Source organism: Cricetulus griseus, chromosome 8 (genome assembly GCF_003668045.3).
Source record: "Cricetulus griseus strain 17A/GY chromosome 8, alternate assembly CriGri-PICRH-1.0, whole genome shotgun sequence".
NCBI classification, from domain to species: Eukaryota; Metazoa; Chordata; class Mammalia; order Rodentia; family Cricetidae; genus Cricetulus; species Cricetulus griseus.
Window position 1 is genome coordinate 92,366,499 of NC_048601.1, and position 19,016 is coordinate 92,385,514.

Below are 19,016 nucleotides of genomic sequence, written 5' to 3' on the forward strand. Positions count from 1 at the left end.
TCCAGCTAGAATGGTTGGTCAGCAAGTTCTGGGCATCCACCTGTCTCTGCCCTTCCAGTGTTGGTGTGATAGACTGATGCACTGCCACACCTACCTAATGGCTGGGGACCCAAACTCAGGTCCTCGCATGCATGCAGCAATTGCTTTACCCGTTCAGCTATCTCCTCAGCACCTTCCATGTTTCTCCCCCCATGTTAAAATATCAGGACCAGAGAGATAACTCAGAGGTTAGGACTGGGGTTTTAATTCCCAGTACCTACATGGTGGCTCACAATCTGTAACTCCAGTTCCAAGGACTCTTGACAACCTCTTCTGACCTCCACAGGCATCAGGCATGCAAGTGGTACACAGACATACATGCAGGCAAAACACCCATACACTGAATTTTAAGAGATTAGCGGTTGGGGGATATAGCTCAGTGGCATGCATAAGACACTGTACCTGGGTTTGACCTCCAGCATCCACTCTCCACATCCCTAGTAAGGGATGGATAGTAAGTCAGTATAGAATGAAAAAACTACTTTATTCAGTACACTATACTTTTCAGTTCCACTCATAATAGCAGTACAAAAGGTTTCCCTTGCTTACTGAGATTTTTGGCTGTGCTTTATTTAGCTAGGTTTTCAAAAAAAATGTTAACCTTGAAAATCCATCAAATTACTAAAAGCTTACATTCCTCATATATGCATATCAATCACCCAAGACAATCTTAAAATTCATATTTAGGGTTGGAGTAAGGCTCAGTGAGAACTTGCATGTGTAAGGGCCTAGTGATGCCCAGCACTAGAAAAACATTCTTTAAAAACCATTCAGATCTTTTTCTTGGAGGGTCTCACACAGACCTGGGTGGTTTATTACTTACTCTGTGCAGTCCAAGCTGGCCCTGAGTTTGTGGCATTCCTTCTCTCAGCCTCCCAGACTACAGGCACGCACCACAAGCCTGGCTAAAGCCGTTCTTTTCTGTATTTGAAACTGCCCTTTTATACAGTCAGAAGCTCCACAGGTGGTGGCTTCAATGGGATTTTTCCCAGAGTAAATTTCTGGGACTGAAACTGCTCCAGCTCCTCTTTAGTCAGCTGATCCCTGGGTGTGAACAGTACATTATTTGTGGCAGAGACGGGGAGGGAGGCCGACATGCTACTACCTCCAAACATGTCATTAGAAGGTTTGGCAAACACAGTCTGAGACTGTGGGCCAGGACTACCAAAACCAGGCACAGAACTGCCACTTCCGAAGGCAGGGGCCATTGCATGGCCAAAAGGACTCACTGCCAAGGAAGCTGGAAACCCTGAAAACCCAGGTGATCCAAAACTGGAAGTGTCAGGGCTCTTGAACGAAAACGAAGCAGCAGATGTGGCTTCAGGTTTCCTAAATCCAAAGGCTGGAGCGGAGGAAGCGATGGCAGAGCCAGCAGAGGGCCCAGCACCAAAGGCTGGGTGACTCCCAAACGCAGACGTGCTTCCAGACGGGGCAGTGGAAAATCCAGAGCTTGTTTTAAAACTAAAGTTCTGAACATTATTGCTGCTGCTGTTATTCACTGGAAAACCTACAAAAATAGATTACAGTCATAAATGTAGCCATGTTACTCCTTTCTCTTATTTCAGACATGTGTAGACACAGATCCCTGAGGCAGAGTGCTGCTATGAGGGTCAGGCTGGCCCTCAACTTTGTTTTTTTTTTTTTGTTATTATTATTATTTGTTTTTTCGAGACAGGATTTCTCTGTGTTCAGGGACTAGGGACTAGAAGAGTATGCCCTGCCCCTACAGTCGTGAACTTTTGATCTTCACTTCAACCTCTGAATGCTAGAATTATATGTACAGCACGTGTTCCATTGCCTATGAAGCTGAGAAAAGATTCCTAAAACGTTCTTCTGGAGCTGGGCATGGAGGTTCATTCACATCTGTGATCCCAGTTTTCTGGGGACAGAGGCAGGTGGATCACAAGCCAGCCGGGTTTACATGGTGAGTTCCAGGCAGGGTTACACAGTGAGACCATGTCTCAAAAACAGAAGTGCTTCTATTAGCTGAGCCATAGCATCTTTGACAGGACACCCCACTACACCTTACTCTGACCTGCCTTTCCCAAGCATTTGTTGAAGTAAGTTCTTCAAGGCTCCATAATGGAGGAATTTGTGAGAACTATTTAAAGTGGTGATTCAGGCTTTGTAAAGTTGAAACCTATAGAATCCCACTTTTCTGAGTCAGCAAAAGATGCCACACTCTGTCTCTTACCTGATGACCCAAATGTCCCTGATTGCTTACTTCCAAATCCAAACGCAGGGGGCACTGCTTGACTGGCTCCATCCTTTATATCAGACAGCTTTAAAAAAAAAATACAAATAGTACAGTGCTTGATGAGAAATTCTCATGTACTGTTGGTATACACTATATTTTAAAAATGTATTACTTAAATATGCATTTAAATATCTAGCATACAAAATGCCCATGTGATCATGAAAAGGATATAATACACTATAAAATGTACAACCAACTAATATGAACTTTTATATAAAAATGTATAGAAGTGAAAGATGGTATCTCTGGCTGAGCAATTTTGCACTTGTTAAATTTCTAAAATCAACACATATTATAATCAGAAAAGCATTCTTAAAAAACAAGATACATTGCATCCATATGTAAAAATTTCAAGAATAAATACAATTACCTTTTTAAGAAAGTAAACTTCAGTGTTTATAAGGTTAAACCTACATTTGTGAAGCACTCCAGATACAGACGAAAAGGCTACCAGGGCATGCCCAGTAGACCCAAAGGCTTCAATTCAAGTGCGGTCCCATGTCACACAAAGCTTACTACTACAACCCAGTAGACTGTCCTACGCTGCTGACAGATGCCCTCCAAGGAACCTTTCATTGGCTCCTTCCCTCCAAGACTTTTTTTGAGACAGGGTCTCACTATGCATCCTTGGCTGTCCTGGAACTCACAGGCCTTGAGGTCTTAGGTATCCACCTGCCTCTACTTCCTAAGTGCTGGGACGAAAAAGCTGGGACGCCTGGCTCCAAGACCTTCTTAATCAAACCAAGTAAGCTGAGCTTCATTCCCTTGCAAGTATCTTATCATGCTCACAAGAGCAGTGGTTCTCAACCTTCCTAATGCTGCCACCCTTCAATACATACAGTTCCTCAGGTTATTTCTGTTGCTGCTTCATGACTGTAACTTTGCTGCTGGTATGAGTCATACTGTAAGTATCTGATATGCAGCCTCTGTGAGGGGTCACATGACTCCAAAGGGGTTGAGAACCACTGACATAACTGCTTTATTATGACTATTACAATGACCCTGTACACATAACCAGCCCAATCAAAATCCAGAACATCACTATTACCCTGAGGGGCTCCTTATACTCTTCCCGGACAGACAACAATCCTTTCTTGACTTCCTGTCCCGCACAGTTGCTCATCACTACAGACAACCTGTGTCCCTTCCACAGTTTCATACGACAGATTCACAGAGGTCTTTTATTGTTGTTCTTTCCTTGCTTCTCTTTCTTGAAGTAATAGTCACCAACAGGAAAATAAGTGGCTAAACAATTTTAAGTCTATCCATACTCATGATAAAAGAATGAACAGTGATGATATGTGCTAAAGCCAGTCCAGGGTGGGTTATATCTCAGGTCAGCAGCAGACAGACCCTTTCCACATAAGCAAAGAGCTAGAAACACTCATCCCAGAGGATGAGACAGTTCCTTAGACTCAGTTACTGTTCTATGAGCTCTCATCAATGGAGATGGAGTCACTTCTCAGCTGGGGCCAGAATAGGCCTAAACCCCACTAAATTCAAACAACATTATACAACTGCAAGGCAGCATAAACACATCTTTAAGTATTTGAATTTGTAATTTTTAAAGATAGTCTTACCCCAGTTAAAAACCTTAGGCTAAAAATAGTTTTTACTTTTATTTATTTACAAGGTCTCTCTAAGCAGCCCTGGCTCTCTTGGATTTCAGGGGCGTTCACAGAGATCTGCCTACCTCTGTCTCTCTAGTGCTGGAACTAAGGGAGTATGCTACCACGTCTACCTAAAAATTGTTTTTAAAAAGCATAATTGTCCTTACTTTCCCGAGAAACAAGTAAGTTTTAGGGCTTCAACTACAAATGACCATGTGCAGAGGTAATTCTCCACAGATATTTTACCCTTTAAAATGATGCATCCTCCACCAAGAAGGTGGGATGGCTCAGAGGCTAAGAACACTGCCTGCTCTTCCAGAGGACCTGGGTTTGATTCCCAGCACCCACATGGCAGCTCTCAATTGTCTGTAACTCCAGTTCCTGGAGATCTGATACCCTCTTCTGACTTCCACTGGACCAGGCACATTGTATACACATATACATTCAGACAAAACACTCATATATATAAAATATTAAAAATTAAAAAATAGAGCAATAGAACCAGTGCACACCTTTAATCCCAGCACTTGAGGTAGGGGCAGAAGGATCTCTGTAAGTTCAAGGCCAATCTGGTCTTCACATTGAGATCCAGGCCAGCCAGATGAGACCCCATTTCAAGAAACAAACAAAAAGCAATAAAAAACTAGGCATGGTGGAAAATGTCTATAATCCCAGCAAGAAGGAAGGAAGCTGAGACAGGTAGCTTTGAGTTCAAGATCAGCCTGGGCTACATAGCAAGTTGCAGGACATTCTGGTCTAATTAGTGAGCTCTTAGTCTCAAAAAAAAAAAAAAAAAAAAAAAAAAAACCAACAACACAAAATACACAATAGATACTTCTTTGAAGAAAATTCTTCAATACTCACCAGAGCTCCTTTGGTTGACATATTTAAATTTTTCAGTTCATTAATCCTATTCTTCCACTGACTTACTAGCTGTTGAACAGAATTTAGCTGAAGAGAGAAGACAAAAAATAACTCAATATTGAATGCTTAACCCTGCTCGTGTTTGCCAGAGACACTCCTGCTCTAGCAGCCCCTTTCTGCTCTCTAAGTCCCTGTATCTTCATGGTTGAACCCTGGCAGTGCAGAAACGGAGCTGTCTGGGAAGGACAGGAGTTGTGTGCACTAGCATAGTCCTGGCTACAGACAACAGAAGTTACACAGCGTATTCTACTCACCCACCCATTCAGACTTTTTTCTTTTGAATGTCTACTTTTCAAAGGTGTGAATCTATTTAGCAGAACTGCCATTTCTGTCACTTTGCTTTTCTAGTATTCATCATGGGATCTGCACCTAACAGAAGCAATAATATTTTTCAAAAGACAGATGGTTTGAGTTCTAGGACTGGGTAATTTATAATAAAAGTATCCCGAATCCCTATCAATTCAGACAACTAAACAATTTTAAAGAAAACAGTCTAGAAAAAATAAAAAAGGCAATGGTCTATAAAAAATTAACAGTTCTCACCAAATGTGCCCAAACACAAGCAAGCCACTACAAACACAGAAAACAGTAATTGACAGCCAATTGCTACTGAGGTAGAGGAACAGGAAATGAACTTACATAGCTCTGTAAGTTATTGCTGGTTAAGAAGTTATGGTATTCAAGCCTCAACTCTTCTGGTGAAATGTCTGTGAAACCTAAGTGGGGAATCAGTTGGGATTTAAACAGTGAGTATTGCCGACTCTGTAGTAGGGCTGGCGTACTAGACAAGAAAACGAGCTAATGCTGGTTATCAGAGAAGCTTCAGGTCACAGGAAAAATTCAAAGCCTACACACTAATGCTTAAATTATTAAATCAGAAGAAAATACAGCATTTCATCTTTGAGTGAAGAAGAATTCTGTAAAGATAAAGGATGAAAGGAAAATGAAAGATCTGATTATATACATTTTCAAACTCTAGTCTAAAAAATGCTGTTAGGGCTGGGCGTTGGTGGCGCAAGCCTTTAATCCCAGCACTCAGGAGGCAGAGGCAGGCAGATTTCTGTGAGTTTGAGGCTACCCTGGTCTACAGAGCGAATTCCAGGACAGGCTCCAAAGCAATACAGAGAAACCCTGTCTTGAAAAACCAAAAAACAAACAAACAAAGAAAAAAAACCCACCCCCCCAAACGAACGAACAAACAAAACAAAGCAAATAAAACAAAACAACAACAACAAAAAACCCCAAAAAACAAACCCCAAACTGTTAGGTCTATAATAAACAGATTTAAAAGGCAAATGATAAATCAGTGCCACAGACCACCCCAGTTGGGTATGGGGGTCCCTGGGACAAGGGTCCTTGAAGGCTACATGGGTAAGGATTCGGAGGTGATGAAGGGACCAGCTCCCCATTTCGGCAGCCATAACTGAACAAGCTGAACACGTGCTTGTCTGACCATGTCTTAGTCATTAAGGTCAGATGCCTGCCCCTTTCGGCAGCCATAAAAGCCTAGCACGTGCTTGTCTGACCTTGCCTTGGTCACTAGGAGGCCAGATTTGCCTGCCTCGTGGCAAGGAACCAATCAGAAGTTAGCTGGTGATGTTATGCTTTACAGCTCTGGGTGTGCTTTACAGACAAGTGCACAGCAATGACGTGCAGAGCATAGCAATTGCCCTGGGAGGGCCTATGGGCCATAACAACCAGTTGACCAATCAACACAGGGCAAACCCTCCAAGCCTGGAGGCACACCAATCCTGAGCCTGTGCGTACCCCTAGACGCTCCCATTACGCTGCCCTATAAGATCTCTATGCCGTAGCTTTGCTGCATCTTTCCTAGCCATCCGCCATGGTGGATGGATGAAAGACCCGAGCTAACATGGGGTGAGCTAGTTAAATAACTGCAATAAAACCTCATGCTGTTTGCATTAAGCGTTTGACCCCGCCTGGTGATTGGTGTCGTTGCGGTCCTGGACTGAGATCTTGGGGGCCTGAGCTTCCGGAGTCTTTCAGTGACAAACAGAAACAAACACAGAGGCAGTTTGAATCTGAGTGTATTATGCATCTCTCAAGCAAGGATTTTTATGCATAATGAAACAGGCATTAAAATTCTTAGAAGATATGTTTAGTGGAGCAATCACGGATAGGACAGATAACATCCTGTCATTTGGCACAGTAAAGAGCAAAATCATCCAAGGCTAACGGCATATTTCCAAGATCAGGTTAATACATTTTTATGGTCAGTTATTGTTTAACACCTAGTACCTAACTTTTGTGAATCTTCAAGGTGTAAACTGAACTGTTTTAAATCTTTTTATTTAAGGCTTTCTTTACCATACACCTAAGACCACTTCCAATGACACACATACAGCCATATGAAATTTTATTGTTAGGGAAGTTTTTATTATAATACTATTTGCAATTTTGTAAATGATTTACAAAATAAAGCACTGGTTTTCTTGGAGATAAGGTCATGGCTAGTAACCCTATCTCTAGGGATAGTTTCTTATCCATTTTTCTGGCTTAAAATCTCAGCCTAGGTTATCAGGAACATCTTGTAACTATACAAAGAGAATAGAAGATAAAAGAGATAAACTGCCATGAGAACTATGGCTCAATATTTTGTTCTAGCCAAGAGTTCCACAACCGGTTCCTTTCAAGTTTTCACCTAAGTCTATGGGACTTGTCACACAGATTCTACTGGGGTTGGTGTGGCAACAGTTAACATTTTTTTTTTTAAGATTTAATTATCTATTTATTTATACAGTGTTCTGTATGCACGTATCCCCGAAGGCCAAAGAGGGAATCAGATCTGGGATTTTTCTGTATTTAAAATATCAAAATCTGGTTCAAAACAGAACTCAAATTTGACCAATTCTGTCTCCACTGCCAACAGCTCTAACCTGTCACCAGCAATCACTTCCTAACTCATTTCCCTGCCTCTTGACTTGTTCCTGTTCCTCAATCTCCCTCCTGTGCACTGAGTGAGCTTTTTTCTAAGCAGCCCACCTCCTGCTTAAGCTCTTCAAAGGTGTACATCCAATGTAATTAGATCCCATACCATGTGGGCCTAGGCTACCGCCCTGCTTTATGCTATATTATTTCTGTTATTTCCTTTCCTCAGTGATTTGGGTTCATGGTTCTCACTCAAGGCCTTTGCACTAGCTATCATAATTTCTAGACATGGTTTTCCCAAATAACAGAAACCTTCTCTTCACTCAGGGCTTAGCTCTAACAGTGTTTCTTAAGCATGTGCAACTTTCCTGTCCACCTCAAGTACTCCATTGTCTCAAGCCGTGATCTGAATCACAGAACAAAGAAAATTACTTGGATAACTACTTTCTCAGGTTTGGGAAGGGTGGTATGTGATGCTAATCAACTTGACACTCTTGGGAAGAATCCTCAGTTAAGGACAGGCCTGTGGGTATGTCTGTAGGCATTTTCTTTTTTCTTTTCTTTTTGGTTTTTCCAGACAGGGTTTCTCTGTGTAGCTTTGGAGCCTATCCTGGAACTTGCTCTGTAGACCAGGCTGGCTTCGAACTCACAGAGATCCACCTGCTCCTGCCTCCAGGTGCTGGGATTAAGGCATGTGCCACCAACGCCCGGCTTAGAAACCATCATTATCTTAAGTGATCAAGTTCAGTTTCTCATTTTCTTTCCTCCAGAACAGAAGCTTCCTGAGAGGAACCCTGAGGTTCCCTCACATGCACATCAGGGAACCCCGCTCACAGACATCAGCGAGTAGGACGATTGAAACTCAGTAAATAATTTGTAAATGAATAGAAGTAATCAAGTCGAGAATGAGGTGAGGGTGAGGTACATGGCATTCCTAGAATTCTGGAACACTGACTTTAAGGGCTCCTGGTTGTGTCAAGCCTGTTGTTTCCTCAATACGATAAAGACTCAGGATCTCCCAGAGCAGGCTTGGGAAAACTCAGTACCCAAGTTTGAGAGAGGTCGTAGGGAACATGGAAAAAAAAAAAAGAAAATGGAAAGAAAGGAGTATTCTAAAGAAATACTACCCCTGTAGCTCCTCATCTTCATACTATCCAGGGGCGTCTCAGCAGGCTTTATGAAACACTCTTGGAAGGGAATAAGGACAAATGGAACCAGGCCCTGGAGGCTGTAATGGCGGGCGAGCGGCTTGTGAACCTCCTGGTTGCTGTGGTAGCTAGGAGGTTCTGAGGTTTCACAGAGGGAACCAATTCAGCAGAGCTTCTTCCTTGACTGCCGGAATTGGAACTGTGGTGGGTCCTGATTTTACTATTCTTTCTTGAGAATAATACAACAGAAAAGAACTACATTCTCCACTCTCAGTCTCTGAATTACGTTCAGTTGGAATACTTTAAACAAAGACCAAATTCTAGCTATTCCTAAGTTTGGAGTAAATTTATTTAGCATGGTCTTAGTTCTAGAAAGTAGTCCCTTTAGAATCTATTTTAAAAACACATACATGCACTGGGCGGGCTCTAGAGCCTAGTGGTAGAGCTTTTGACTTTCATGTATGAAGGCCTGGGTTTGATCCTCAGCACTCAACAAAAAACAACAAGCCAACAACCCAACCAAACATGCTTCCCAGTTACCTGAAATGTTAGGCTTCTTTTTCACTGGCGAAAAAACAGAAAACATCCATTGCCCCGATGATTCCCAAATCTCTACATCTTTAACAATTCCTTCCCTGAAAGAAAATGAAAATAAATAACAATGGAAGAGTAATGGATATTTTCTCTTGTTTGTTAAAATTTGTTATTTATGAAGCTGAATGACTAAACATTTAAATTCTAGTAAATAAATATATAAACTTATGTATTTTCTATACCAGAAGTTCACAGAAATCCAAATTATAACCTGAGTGTGGTGGAGCACAGCAATTCCAGCACCAGGATTGGCCGAGGAGGATTCTGAGGGCTTGCAGGGTATCACACAGAGTTTAAGGCCAATCAGCACATTGAGAGCTTGTTTCCTTTTTTTTCTTTTTAAAGATTTTATTTATTTATTATGTATACAACATTCTGCTTCCATGTATATCTGCACACCAGAAGAGGGCACAAGATTTTATAATCGATGGTTGTGAGCCACCATGTGGTTGCTGGGAATTGAACTCAGGACCTCTGGAAGAGCAGTCGGTGCTCTTAACCGCTGAGTCATCTCTCCAGCCCCGAGAACTTGCTTCTAAAACAACACCTTGTATTTTGTAGTTATAAATAATCTATAATAAGTAATAGTGTTGCTTTCTAATTCACAGAATGCCTAATAATAGTTAAGAATAATCTGAAATATAATATTTTTTAAAGAACTAAATACAACACAGTATCAGAAATACAATTTTAAAGTATTAAAATTTTTTTTTTATGTGCATTGGTGTTTTGCCTACACGTATGTCTGTGTGAAGGTGTCAGATCGTGGAGTTACAGACAGTTGTGAGCTGCCATGTGGGTGCTGGGAATTGAACCCAGGCCCTCTGGAGGAACAGTTAATTCTCTTAACCTGTGACCTCCCCCGCAACCTCACCAGCCCCCAGGTCCATGCACTGAACAGTTAATCTGAAACAAAGCTGTGGATGGAGTTGGCTCTAAATTAAAGTTTCTTTCCATCTAGAATATGACCATTAGTAAACTGATAGGTGTCACAAAGAATATGTTATTACAGTTAGAATCACAATAAACACAACTTTGCTTTCTTTACACACACACACTTGATGCTTGATCAATACACTTGAAAATTTAGGTTCGATATTCAGCAGCTGGGCGTTCTGGAGGCACAGATAATAAGATCTCTGTGAGTTCTGAGCCAGTCAGGGCTACACAAGGAGACCCTGTCTTAAAACAAAATATCCCCTTCTCCCCACCAAAAACCAAAATAAACAAACAAACAAAAACCAAAAACTGAAAATCCACTATTTATGGAACTTCAAATAGGGTAACTGAAATAAAGGATTTACAAAGAAAGTAAGTGCTATTATCAGTATCTACAGGATTACAGTTGTTCTGAGTTACCCAGCACTCTAAAGACTGCAGAGGACAATGACTAACCTTTGAAAAAATAGTTCTGCTTACTCTGATTTTCAAAATTAGTCTTTTTCAAAGAAAACACTAAGTGCTTCTGGAACAACCAAGCAACTGGGTAGTGACTTTCTACAAAACTTTAACTTACAGAAGTTTCTTTTCATCTTTCTGCTCATCAGAGACAGGTGAAGCAAAAGGATTTTGAGGCGGCGATCCAAAGCCTCTGCTCGTGGAAGGCCCAGAGTCAAAAGAGCCGAAAAATGGTTTGTCTTGATCTCTGCTGCCACCCCATGGTGTAGACTTGGAGAAGCTGGATGGCTGGATGACATTGGAGTATCTCTGGCTGTTGGCATTCCACCCACGCCTGTTACTTCCTAAATAATAAAGAAAATTAGAGTCCCAAAACTGGTAACTTTTTCAAATCTTGGAAATCCCCACTATATTTTATCTCATTATGTCCAGAAATTATACAAAGACTAATAAAGTGCTATTTTCTACCACTTTTAAATGACAATACCTTTATGATTTGTTTGTTACATGTTCTAACAAATCATGTAATATTCTAATTGCATTTAAAAAATGAGATTAAGGCCAGGTGTGTTAGTGTATGACTCTATTCACAGCACTGTGGAGGAGTGACAGGCAGATCTCTATGAGTTCTAGACCAGCCAGGGCTACATAGTGAGGCCCTATCTCAAACAAACAAACCAAACCAAAAACCCAAAACCAAACCAAACCAAACCGAACAACAAATAACAAAAATGAGACCAATAGGCTGGAGAGAGGCTCAGCAGTTAAGAGCACTGGCTTTCAGAGGACCTGTGTTCATTTCCCAGCACCCACATGGCAGCTCACAACTGTCTGTAATTCAGATTCCAGGGATCTGAGTTTGTTTGTTTGAGACAGGGCCTCACTATGTAGCCCTGGCTGGTCTAGAACTCAGAGACCTGCCTGTCACGCCTCCACAGTGCTGTGATTAGAGTCATACACTAACACACCTGGCCTCATAGAGATACACATGTAGGCAAAATACCAATGTACATAAAATAAAAAAAAATTTAAAAATAAGATCAAGAGGATTAGAAATCCATAGGAAAATAAAGATATATGCTGAGTTCAGCTTTCATAAATCTACTAAACAGGCTTTTAAAACCTTGTGTGGTGCGGCTGGTTTAATGCCTGGTTCCTTGAATACTCTTTCCTGTACGTTCTTAGCCCAGCGTCCCACCCTACCAACGAAAGCCCACATTTTAAGAGGATGCGATCAAGGACAAGGGAGGGGGAAGCAGGGCCAGAGGTCCGGACGGACCCACGCGAATTCTCCCAATCACTGCCCGGCGTCAACAAAGTGGTTTTGGTAAGATGTGCTCCTAATTGAAAGCGCAGTGTTGGCCCTGGCGCCCAGGTGCAAAGCCCGGGCTGTCTGGTGAGCCGAAAGGACTACCCGGGCGGGGCTGGGACGCGTCCTCATGCCCGGACCCTGGCCCGGACCCCGGCTCGCTCTCCGGGACGGTCACCTGAGGGCGCCGCCTGCGGCTGCTGCTGCTGCTGCTGCAGTGGCGGCTGCCGGGCTCCGCCCGCGCCCCGCGTGCCGGGATGCTCGTTCCAGCAGCGGTCTCCGAAGCGGCACCGGCCTTGAAGGAAAAACTGGCAAATGGTCATTGCAGCGCCGGCCCAGCTCCCGGTCGGTCTTCAGGTCGGTAGGGACAGCCCAGTTTCCAGCAGCCCAAGCCCCGTCGCCAATGTGACGTCATCCCCCCGCGTCCGGAGGTTCTGTGATCCGGCTCCGGTGCGGTGAGAGGCGTGGACTTCAGCCAATGGGATTTGAGAAGAGCAGACCCGTCCCGCCCAGGGGCGCTGAGCCTGGGAACAGGGCCCTCATCTGGAGGGGACCAGATGTCGCCGACAACCACCAAGGCTCTAGTTGTCTACAGTTTGCGAGGCCCAGTCGTTCTTAACATTTATTTAGACAAGAAAAGGTAAACAAGAGAGCGACTCAGAGAAAGTCAGCTGTCACTAGGAAACAGGGTGCACCCCAGGCGAAAAGCATTGTAATAAATAGCTCCTTAGCTGGTAATGTCTTCTTTCTGCACACTGAGAAATCTTGTTCGTAAAATTTCATGTAAATATTGCCTTTTGAAATTTTATCAAAAGAATTAAGGTTGTCTGGAAAACTGGCACAGAAGCAGCGCACTTTTTTCTCAGATACACAGCTTCAGATAGGGATTTTTGTAAACATTCCATTTCTTCCTCCTCCGACTCCCCCCCCCCCCTTTTTTTGAGATAGTCTTACTATGTAGCCCTGGCTGGCCTTGAAAACAGAGACCCACCTATTGGCTTCTAAGTGCTATAAACACACACACACACACACACACACACACACACACACACACACACACACACACACACACACACACACGGCACATTCCATGTATTCGCAGTTCTCAAACAGGATCCTGTATAAGTATACTATATAAGTGTGGTGATAGCTTGCTTGTACAAATAAAGCCTTTCTGAAGGTCAGAGACTGGAGCTTGTCACTAGCTAACCATAGAGGTCTGGAGGTCTGTACAGACAGACAGGAAATGAGATAGCTGGACAGAAACAAGATGTAGCAGGGAGAGAAGCTGAGATGCCGAGGTAAAGTGTGGTGGTAGCTTGCTCCTTCTTAAAGAAAAATGGAAGTGCTCTTGGAAATTAAAATTGGATAGTGGGGACAAACTGAGTTGGAGACAGCTCAGGGACTCCTAAGTACATCTTTAGTCTCATTTTACATCTTAGTTATGCCAGAGGATGGAAAGATGTCAAGCAAAATTCTAATCAGTAAGCGTAACACTTGTGATGGTTAATCTTGTCGAGTTGATTACATTTAGTATCACCATAGACACACATCTCTGGACTTCCAAGATGTTATATTTAAAATCCCCACAGATTTACCTCTGGGCATGTCTTTGAGGATGCTTCCAGTAACGTTTTACTGAGGAGAAGACACTGGGAGTGTGGGCTGCACCATTGATGGCATATATAAAAAGACATATTCAAGTTGAGCATCTATTGCTGCTTCCAGACTGCAAAAGCAAAGTGACCAGCTGCTTAATGTTCTTGCTGAAACCCTTTCCAGTGATGGCCTGTATCCTTAAACTGTGAGCTAGGGTCAACCCATTTCCTGAGGTTGCTTTTGTCAGGTTTTGTCACAGAAATAGGAAGAGTAGGAACACATTCTACACAGTTCTCCATGTAGGTGTAACCCAGGCTGGTCTCAAAGTCATCCTCCTGCCTTAACCTCCCAGGGTGTGAACTACCACCTGCTTCAAACTACTTTTAATCTCTGCCCCCCCCCAATTAGTTTATGTTTAAAAGGAGGGAGACTAGGAAGATCAAAGTGAAATCTTAAAAATCTTTAGAGGAAACTTAAGGTATTAAAAAGGATCAGTCAAGTGTTGTTAAATGCTGCAAACCATGAATTACCCTTTCATGTTACCAGTTTACTGAGGTTTTAGTGAGAACTGGTTTGGTGTCACATTGGATGGAGTAAATTGGATTTTCTTAAATCTTTGGTATAGGCTAAGATTATCAGTCTTAAAGTGCCCCCCCAAATATCTCCTTTCCCTTGGTAAATACAGTAAGCTTTTTCCCCTAATACACACAAGGCAAAAAAGAATATAGGCTCAGTTGAATAACTTTATTAAGTGGTACATTTTATTTTGATAAGGGCATATTAAAAGTTAATGACTCAAAAGTTTTCATGACATTGTCAGGTTTTAAAAACTAGACCACAAAGCCACAATTACTGTTTATAGTTATATAACAATTTTTGGCTACTAAACATTCATATTCAAATTGTAATTTTTGAAAACTTAATCATATATTATCAAAATAGGCCACTTCCAAAGACAGAACACCAATAAACCCAGGATCTACTGAAATAAAAGCAAAGTACTTTGCAGTAAAGTAATGAAATAAGACTTCTTATACAAAGTAATTTGTACATAAGTAATTTGAATCCGGTTTACTTTTACCCACCATCCTGGCTTTGGACATTGTGTACAATAGGCATGGGGAGGAGGCACATTCTTACTAGGATATGTGGCTAACCACTGTATTCTGATTGGCTTTCACAATAAGGACTGATCGTGCAGAGAACTTTTTACATTGCTGAGGAAAACTAAATAAATTAATGATGAGTGCTAAGAATATTCTACATGAAAATATGGACTATTTCATTTAATTGGACTGAATATATTCCATGAATAATTTGATATGGTGTTAAATCCCCAAATGTGTGAAAAAAAATGTACCCCTTGAGCTGTTCTTGTTTACTTTAGAATGGAATAGTTTGGCACTAAGTGAAATAAATGAAGACAAGCAAAATACGTAATACTACATACAGTTACTTTATCAGACTTTGCCATCTTGAAATATAATCCATACTACTACTTAGTGTTGACCAAACAGAAACAAACAGACTAACTACACAGCACTTACACAATATGAAAATAGAATCTAAAGCTAAGCTGGGCTACTTCTCTGATGAGCATGCCCCACTCTGTCAGAATCAGTTATACATTTGAAATCTTTTTTTTTCTTTTTTTTCTTTTTTTTTTTGGTTTTTCGAGACAGGGTTTCTCTGTATTGTTTTGGAGCCTGTCCTGGAACTCGCTCTGTAGACCAGGCTGGCCTGGAACTCACAGAGATCCATCCTGCCTCTGCCTCCCAAGTGCTGGGATTAAAGGCGTGCGCCACCAACGCCCGGCTACATTTGAAAATCTTATTTTCAAGAAATGCTTATAACTTTCAAGTTTTCTGGCTGATAGCTTCTTGGTTATATGGCCAGCTAAAATATGGTCTTTGAATTAAGTAATCAAATCCAGATGAAATAAACTTGTATTTTATTGGAATCTTACTTATCAAAATACCAGACCAGAACTTCACAACCAAACTAATGGAACAAACCATTGGTGGCCAGATTTTTGAGTCTCAGATGAGTCAGGTCCACTCAATCATGTTTCAAGGGTCTCTTCATTTGCTCCACAAGTATCAACAACACAAATTAGACAACTTGTGACTGGGAAAGCACGGACTTTGGAATTGGCAATCCATTTGTCCGTTTCTGTGTTATATTCAAGGATGTGCCCTAATCTACCTACACCTTGAAAACCTGCCAGCACATAGATGATAGAGCCAACTGCTGCACACTTCACCGTTACACCCCTCCACGGCATCGGGGACACCATCTTCCACTCATTTAATTTAATGTCGTAATATTCCACATTGTCCAGACCACCTTCAAAAGAACAAAGTATGAGAACTGAATCAATTGCTCTTGGATCTCTCCATAGTTAACTTTCATAATCATTTTTTTCCTACAAAGTTAAAAGTTAAAGGGTGAAAAGGAAAACAAAAAAAGAAGCATTTCCTACAAATGTTCTATCCTGGAAAAGAAAATGAAAAAGTACCAGAGATTTGCTTTCTCATTTGCTTTGATTATAAATTATTCCAAATATTCTTCTTTCTATTAACATTTTATGGAGAGTACCAGTGGGTAAGAGAAATTATTTCTTTGTTTTACTTAACATATAAGATAAGCTGATAAAATGAAATACTATCTCTAGATTCAGTTCACATTTCTAAATCATTATTGGCATTACTTAAGAAGATAGAAAGATCAAAGAGTAAAAAGATACTTTCATGTAGTGTTTAAAATGTTGAAAAGCTAGTAAGGATTTTTTTTAACATTCACATTTCTCAACTGTTGAGTACTCCTTAGGCAGATGGGAAAGCGGCCCTGAGCATATGGAAAGGACCAGCTTGTTTGAGATGGTACAATGACTGCTTGACATTTCATTAGCACATGTCAGAGCTAAGACTTAGTGCTCTGTATAGCAATGATTCAATTTTAGGAAATGCTCCAGTAATTCAAGAACTTGAAGTTGAAGAGTGAGTTAACATCATATACCTAAACCATTCTGGCCGCCCACAGCAAATATCTTGTCCTTTACAAACACCAGTCCATGATTCTTCCTGGGCTCAATCATTGAACACAGCTCAGTCCATCTGGGGAAAAAAAGTTTTTAGTGTGTTTATTTACAAGAAGTAAAACGATTCCAATGGGACAGGCCTGTTATCCTAAACAAATGTTCATTAACTACCGTGTCTCATACATAAGATGTCTGGAAGGCTAGAAAACAGTTTTGGATAATGTTTTTATAGGTAGGGTAAATTGGGGATTTAAACCTTTAATAAGATATATAAGAAATGCAAGGGAACAATGTCTTTTGAAAAAATCCATTTCCCAGTTTCCAGTAATTTTTGAAACAGCAACAAAGAATGAGGAAGAATATAAAGCTTCAATTATATCCCTGTCCCCTTATCTCTTTGAGATAGGGCCTCTCTATGTAGCCAGGGAACTAGAACTTGCCATGTAGGTGATCGTGGCTGTGAGTTTGTGATGACCCTCCTATCACCTCTGCCTCTCAAGTGCCAGGATTACAGACCCAAGCCACTATGCTCAGCTACATGTGGTTCTAAATATTTATGCATAAGTAAAAGAAAAACTCATAATAAACCTCATACAATGAATAAGTTAGTATTTTGAGGGGTTTGAGATAGTTTTGCTATCTAGACCTTGGTGACCTGAAGCTTGCACATGTAGCCCATGTGCAAGCCCATTAACTCTCAGTAATTTTTCTGCTCCAGTGCCCCCCAAATTCAGATTATAGGCTTGTACCATCATACTTGGTGTTTTTATTGTTTACATGTGTTTTTTGTTTTTGTTTTACTATTTTATTTTAGAGACAGGCTCACTGTGCAGCTCAGGCCTTCCTCAAACTGAGAACTTCCTAGTTTATGTTCCCAAACTGTTGGGGACTATAGGTGTGTGTTACCACCTCGCCATCACCTATAAATATACAGTAAGAACTTCAGTTAGTCTGGTACACACACACACACACACACACACACACACACACACACACACACACAGAGAGAGAGAGAGAGAGAGAGAGAGAGAGAGAGAGAGAGAACAAGCATGCATGAGTGCCATCTGTGGGTCTGAGTAACTTACTACCTTACAGCCACTACTCAGTGAAACTGACAATGCCAATATAGACACCGTGATTAAGTACACTAACATGGGTAGCATTATCATACACATAACTAACACAGACTACTGAGGTGGTTACTTCTTTCTGATAGCAGTTTCTTTTGTGTACACACACATAGCTAACACTTGTGACTCTTAGGGTGCTAATGGTGCACAGGTGATCTTTCAACAGGTAACACTACAAGGCTTCAAACAACAGGAAAACTTTTTAAGATGGTTTTTTAAACTTTAAAAAAAAAACTGGATAATTTTATGACATATTCAGCGCCTTATGATCAACTGGAATATTAGCAATTTTTCTGTTGTCTGGTATTGATGTTTATTGTTTGGCTTAAAAACGGCTTCATATCTACCAACCACTACAGAGGCCATAATGGCCTTGTTTTTTCAAGAAACACACGCACATTTTATAAATACTGTTTTTAAAATTGAAAGCAGTAGCACAAAGAGACCACAGTTCCCAGTGTTACATGTATTTTGAGCATAGGATTTCTAGGAGGTAAGGTAGAAGGCTGTAAAGGTTGCGCCCCTGACTGTGGTTTAGGACAAAGGGAAGGAGATGAACAAGCTCAGCTGGCAGATGAAAGGACAAGAACACGCAACTCCCACCATGGCCTGGGGCAAGCACAGGTTTGAAAAGCATCAGACTGCAATTCATTTGAGCCTAAGAGATTTCTTTAGTAAAAAATAAATTTCAAGGCAAGTGGTTTTTTGGTGCTATTTCTTGGTGATGAATTGAACAAAAACTGAGAGTAAAAAACTACAACTGCACTTTTATTTGGGAAAGTTTTATCATGTCTTTAAAAATCATTTAAAAATAGGAAGTACAAACAAATGAATAATACTTTATAATGAAAAATTTCCCTCGTTTTTTTGTTTTGTTTTTCCAGACAAGGACTCTTGTTGTACCTCTGTCTGGCCTCGAACTCATGGCCATTCTCCTGCCTCAGTCTTCTCAGTGCGGGGAGTATAGGCGTGCACTGCCTTACTCAGCTCAACATTTTGCCTTTCAAAGAAGCTGTTTGCTTCCCACGAGTTAATATTATTAACAAATACTAATTTAGATGCATTTCGAGAGAGATGAA

At 41.2% G+C, this 19,016-nt stretch overlaps 2 protein-coding genes across 4 annotated transcripts in view; both read right to left on the reverse strand.

Annotated features, from left to right (window-relative positions):
- Positions 1 to 504: 504 nt before the first annotated feature.
- Positions 505 to 12,579, reverse strand: Nup42 (nucleoporin 42). 2 transcript variants are annotated; one of them, XM_027429576.2, is made up of 7 exons: positions 12,347 to 12,579; positions 10,978 to 11,203; positions 9,408 to 9,502; positions 5,470 to 5,546; positions 4,771 to 4,857; positions 2,234 to 2,321; positions 505 to 1,546 (listed from the first exon to the last, which is right to left on the reverse strand). In XM_027429576.2, the coding sequence occupies exons 1-7, from the start codon at positions 12,489 to 12,491 to the stop codon at positions 981 to 983; spliced, it is 1,284 nt and encodes a 427-aa protein (XP_027285377.1). In that variant the 5' UTR covers positions 12,492 to 12,579; the 3' UTR covers positions 505 to 980. The 2 variants fall into 2 exon arrangements, with proteins under 2 accessions (XP_027285377.1, XP_035304529.1); XM_035448638.1 differs by lacking the exons at positions 5,470 to 5,546; positions 12,347 to 12,579 and having other exon boundaries at positions 10,978 to 11,006.
- A 1,913-nt stretch (positions 12,580 to 14,492) lies between these two features.
- Positions 14,493 to 19,016, reverse strand: part of Klhl7 (kelch like family member 7) — a 36,900-nt gene continuing 32,376 nt past the window's right edge. The window contains exons 11-12 of one of the 2 annotated variants that reach the window (XM_027429574.2): positions 16,786 to 16,883; positions 14,493 to 16,113 (exon numbers count right to left, since the gene is read on the reverse strand). In XM_027429574.2, coding sequence (XP_027285375.1) covers positions 15,830 to 16,113; positions 16,786 to 16,883 — 382 coding nt within the window. In that variant the 3' untranslated portion in view covers positions 14,493 to 15,829. The remainder of the gene's footprint in view (positions 16,114 to 16,785; positions 16,884 to 19,016) is intronic. The other variant, XM_027429575.2, reaches the window with a different exon arrangement.